Source organism: Protopterus annectens, chromosome 9.part0, assembly GCF_019279795.1.
Source record: "Protopterus annectens isolate FY-2018-M chromosome 9.part0, PAN1.0, whole genome shotgun sequence".
Taxonomy (NCBI): Eukaryota; Metazoa; Chordata; order Ceratodontiformes; family Protopteridae; genus Protopterus; species Protopterus annectens.
The window spans coordinates 1742417144-1742423143 of NC_056743.1; the positions used below are offsets into that span (position 1 = coordinate 1742417144).

A 6000-nucleotide genomic window follows, 5' to 3' on the forward strand; every position below is an offset into this window, starting at 1 on the left:
CACCCCGTGAGATTCAAAAAAAAAAAAAAAAAGCACATCTCTATAAAATACAGCCGCATCATGCTGGACGCAAGTACACCACATACAATGACATGCATATATGCATGTATCACACACACACTGGAAAATAGCCTACAAAAATGCCATATCCTCCATCTCTTTCTAGGTCACAAACAATTCTGAATCCATCCTGTATCTGGGCTGCTAATGTCAGGTTTGACAAAACAAACCAAGTGCAGAAAGACTGCTATAACAATTCTAATATGCCAAATACCATAATGCTGCAACCCCAATTCCTTTTCCAAACTCTGGTCTGTTACCCTCTCCTTACTACAACCATGGTTACCCCTTTGCCTAGCCTACACAAGCTACATCAATGACGCTACATCAATGCATCCACCACCTTTTACAGGACTACACTCATACAGAATTCAGTTTCACACCTAATTCAATCTTACAACAGCTTCCTGACGCTTACTTATATCTTTAATAATTGTGAAATTTAAGATACTTCTTTTCCAAGTCTTCTCTAAGGATTTCAGTCTTTCTTACCATCAAATGCATGCTACAATTAATGCATCTGTACCCGGTTCAGCGAGTAATTATCAAACTAGATAGGCCATGTTATTTTCTGCCTGCCATCAATTACCACCGTCTTACCAGCACTACACAGGTTATTGTCCATATGCAGCTGTGGCCTTCAGAAATGGACAGAGCACTACAAATTGAGGAAAACAACATTGGAGCTCTGTAAAACAGTGTAATCGCCTCTTACTACTACAAGCCCTTAGCATACCATTATTAAACTGGCTTTAGAAACACCCCCAAGACTGTGTGGATGCTACTATTTCATCAGATTACCAACAGGCCCATTCCCTGCTTTGCAATAAATAGCATCCGAAGGTTTGGACAGCAGCAACAATTACTTCAACTGCTGTACAAGCAAGCATACAGACATACTAACATTTAATAAAGCGGTTCATATGCAGCCACATACGAACATTTAATAAAGCGGTTCATATGCAGCCACATACGAACATTTAATAAAGCAGTTCATATGCAGCCACATACTAACATATAATAAACCATAACCCTATACACTACTCCTATAACCTTTACCTCCAAATTGACTTACTACTACTGACTCTTACTCAGGAATTTTAGAATATATATATTCTTTTCCCTTTTCTAAGACTTGCTTGCTTATACCTTCTACTGTGAGTTGTAGAATTGTTTAGTTTAATTTCCACTAAAAGTGTTTAGTTTTACAAATTTATTTTATAACTGTTCTCTATCAGAGTGCTAACTCTGTATTGTACTTCTCATAGTTATATGCATTGTTAAATTTCCCATTTTTTTGCTTGGAGCTTTTCTCCCCGGGCCTCTACTGAAAATGGACATATATCCAGCTAGACTAGCCCGGCCAACAAATGTAAAATAATAATAATAATAATAATAATAATAATAATAATAATAATAATAAAGCAGCTCACAGGCAGCCACATTCTGACATATAATAAAACAGTTGATAAGCAGGTGCAGCCACATACTAACATTTAATAAAGCGGTTCGTATGCAGCCACATACAAACATGTAATAAAGCAGTTCACATACAGCCATATACTAACATTTAATAAAATGGTTCACATGCAGACACACAGTAACATTTAACTAAGCAGACGGTGTACAGCCATATATTAACATTTAATAAAAGTGGTTACTTGCTGGTGTGAATACTCATCTCAAGTGTAAAATTTCTACTTGCCAGTCTTTGTCTTATTAAACTGCTGATCTGAAAATTTACACTTGAATGACAAGCTGGTATTTGTTCCTCTTACTTTTTTTTTTACTCACCCTCCTAAAGCAGTTTCTTTTACACTCTTTCTTAAATACAGTACAGTCCTTCAAGTAAATATCACCAGGCCTGTGCTGATGGCGTACATTCTTCTTTATTTTCTAATTTTTATATACATTTACAGATTTTTGCAGTCTTGTGCTAGCTGCTCAAATAACCATCCTTGGGTTGCAGTGAGACACGATTACCGATAACTTGGCAGTATTGTTTATCTGGAGTAGCACACTGGTCCAGCATTTAGTGCGACTGCCTTACAGCAACAGGCTTTCCAGTACTGTTCCTAGATCACATGCCTACTATGCAAAACCTAATGCAAGCCCTGCATCCATGTTTTTTTACATCAAGGTCGCTGGTTTTCTCCAAAAATCACAAAGGCACACTAATACAAAATCTTCCAGGTGGCCTTTGGGTGAGAGGGTATATGGGTGTGCTACATCCCTTGATAGGCTGGCATCCTCTCCAAGATAGATTCGGTTCCGGACACCTGTCTCTTAGTGGGACATTCCCTCTAGTTCCCCCCATAACCCTAGAGAGGATAAAACAAATGTCACAAAATTAATGACATTTCGCCCCTAATGGCCACTGTAGATCAATTTACAGTAATCAAGTATTCCAGCATTTAAAGTTGTCTTCCAGAATCAATGGGTTAATCAATTATGTTTATAAAATAAAATACAGCTTCCCATGACATCATACATGCAGTCAAAATGTGTTGTATTTGTGTGCCTCTATCAGTGAATGGGACTTCAGTCTGTCCTTCCAGTGTGTCACATTCCATGTACGTCCCAACTGGCTCTGAATATGCTTTTGTCCTTCACCTATCTATTAAATGAATGCAATCCTGTCCCTTAATTTGTCAATGTATTCAAAATTTACTTTAGTTTTAACCGGAAACCTGCAGAGCAGTTTAAACAAATCCATTACCAACTGTCTGCTAGGGTCTGCAGACTGCATTAAGTATAAAGCAAGTTGATCTTTTTAGTCATATTGCAGTGTGAAGTGGATGACAAAAAGTAGCCATACCTTTATCTTTTTGAAGTCAACTGGTTTACGGATTAGTTCATAATATTCAGGCAACTCCTTACGAGATGGAAGCTGGATGAAGACTTCACTGAGCTGACGTCCTGTGCTGCTAGAACAAGCAAAAAGTCATCAGAAAAATACAAGCTGTGTAAGAACATGACAGCAGAAAAATCTTTGTGTGAAAAGGGACCCCTGCACTAAAGTTAACACCAATCATAGTAAAGCCATCTGAATGAGAAATCTGCAGAATATATTCTTAGCACTGCTCACAGTATGTATTTAGGACATCTCCCTCTGTCCACTAATTCAAAAACAGAAAGAAAGGTGTGCGTCTTGAAAGCATTTTTGAAGAACTAGAATGGACAAAAATGCAGAATTTATAAAGAAATGAAACAACCGTTAAAGCATTTTCTTATTTCACCATTACAAATCTTATCTACAAAGTACAGTTGCGCAAGCTACGCTTACCCATAACAGCAGACATTAAAATTCCTCACTGCTTCAGTACACTTTAGGCTACATTGGGTTGCGTCCTATTCAGGACAACTAGCCAGCTTCTGAAAGCTCTAGCTCCCTCCCACAATTTCAATCTGTTGACTGGGCAGCCTGTGGAGGGAAAATCATCAGTCAGGGAAAGATTCTTCAGGACCATCTTACTCAAAAGTTAGAGGTGCCAACTCTGTGTGAACCACTAAAAAATGAGGCAAATATTATATATCCCAGCAAACTACACACAAAAATAGGGGGATGGAGGGTGGGTGTGGCTACTGCAGCTGTGAGGAATTTGAATATCTACTGCTATGGGCAAGTGCAGCTTACACTACACTACTTACTACGTACATCATTCCTACTAGTGCACTAGCCTTTAGGCTACACGGGCTGATTATCAAAGCCTAACCAACCTGAAAAAAAGGAAGGATATAGATCCAGCATCCCCAGAAGAATGGTCCTAGGAAACACTGTCCTGGATCTAGAAAAAGCATCCAGTTTGTAATGCCTTGTAAATGTAAGTATGATGACCAAGTAGCTGTCTCTAGTCATCAAAGATGACAAGGCCCTAGCTGAATGAGCCTTTAAAGTGCCTAGGACTGATTTAACATGATGCACACAACAAAAAGCAATAGTTGAGGACAACCATTCGGAAACTGTTTTGGCACTGGTTGTCCTTTCTGTATCCCAACATAAGAAGCAAAAAGCTAAAAAGCTGTAGTTTTGTCAAGATAGTACCTGAGCTGCCTATGCACACCCAGAATATGTAGAATCCCCTTCTCCCTGCTTCTAAGGATCTGGATAGAACACTGGGTGATTGATGGCTTGATTTAAAGTAAACTCAGAAATGACCTTGGACATGAATGAGGGATTTATTTTTAAACAAGACCTTACCTCTACGGAAGACTAGACAAGACTCGCCCACCATGAGAGCTTGCAAACCAGACACTTCTTGCAGATACCAGAGCAATGAGAACAGTTTTCCATAAGATGAATGGAAACTCTGCTTGATGAGCATGTTCAGACAGAGACATGGTTAGCTTAAAATCCCAGGAAACAGCAACATGTTTACGAGGGGGCCTCAAATGTAGAACTTCCATAAGAAACTATTTTACTAAAAATATAAAAGAAACTGGAGGAATAATTGGCAGACCTGTTGAAATGGCTGCAAGATGTACCTTGACAGAGGAGTACGAGAGGCCATCGGACAGTAATTCTCACAAATATCTGAGCACCTGTGGTACATAATCCCTGATAGGCCCCTAGTTATTGACTAGGCACAGACTAAACTGATTTGAGAAGCTCAGGAACGTTTTCAGATAAAAATCCACCTTCATTTGTCAAAAAAAAAAAAAAAGTTTGCTGCAAGGTGTCTGAGACAGTCTAGTAAGACAATACTGTGTGATGCTTTCAAGGAGGATTTCTGAACATTTACATGGAACCCCAAACTGGTCAGAAGAGAAGAGACCCAGTGTAATGGCTCTAAAATCTTAAATGTAGAAACTACTCTGCAAAGATGAGTCAGTCATCAAAATACGGAAATAAGTGAATGCCATTCAGTCTGCAATGAGCTATGAAAAGAGCTAGACACATTGTAAACATCCTTGCAGATGAAGACAACCCAAAGGGTAATGCAGAAAGTACAGTTGTGTACACTTACCATAAATGTAAATGTTAAGAGTGTATTCACTGTTGCAGTCATTACATTTGGGTTATCTGCCTGCAGGTAGCCCTCAGCCAGCCTGAATACCAGAGTCTTGGATTCCTGCATCGGATGCTGTCTCTTCTTCCATGACGTCAGGTTGTCAGGGGTATAAAACATGCAGCCAACACCATTACATTAGCTTTTCTTGCCCCAGATGTCAGGTGCCCCCATAATGGGAAGCAATTATATGTTATGTTACAACTCCAACAAAAAGCAAATACACCAGAAAGCTCAAATACACCAAACAAGAAGGAAAGATAGAGCCAAGAGAAGTCAGGGGGCTGCAGGGAGGGTAACCAGGACTGCAACAGTGAATACACTTCAACATCTACATTTATGGTAAGTGTACACAACTGTACTATATTCTTCATGTTTCGCTGTTGCAGTTATTACATTTGGGTTGATTCCCAAAGTTAAGGAAGGGAAGAGGAAGTTAGAAAGTTAGAGAGCATTAGGGCCAGCTATCAAGCCCTGCAAAACTGCAGTGGCAAGACCAGCTCTGGATTTAGAGAAAAATAGGCATGTGGTAATGCTTGCTGAAGGTATGTACAGAGCTCCAGGTAGCATCTTCTAGGATGTCCCTAGTAGGGACTCCTCTGAGAAAGGCTGTAGAAGTAGATGCAGCCCTGGTGGAATGTGGTCTAATTCCCTGTAGGGTAGGTTTTCCATGGTGCTTATAGCAGAAATGAATGCGATCGGCTATTCATTTAGAAATAGTTTGCTTTGAAATGGCCTTCCCCTCTACCCCTGACGCAAAGCCAACTAGCAGCTGTTCAGTTTTTCTGGGAGGCTTAGTCCTGTCCAAATAAAATCTAAGTTGTCTGTGCATGTCCAAAGAGTGCAGTATTCTTTCTCCTTTGTTTTGTGGACTCGGGGGGGCGGGCAAATGAATGGACTGATTTAGGGCCACACTAGACACCACCTTGGG

At 39.8% G+C, this 6000-nt stretch overlaps 1 protein-coding gene across 1 annotated transcript in view; it reads right to left on the minus strand.

The window, feature by feature from the left end:
• Positions 1-6000, minus strand: part of LOC122810775 (transcription activator BRG1-like) — a 1556036-nt gene that overhangs the window by 452383 nt on the left and 1097653 nt on the right. The window contains exon 19 of the mRNA XM_044082336.1: positions 2879-2987. Coding sequence (XP_043938271.1) covers positions 2879-2987 — 109 coding nt within the window. The remainder of the gene's footprint in view (positions 1-2878; positions 2988-6000) is intronic.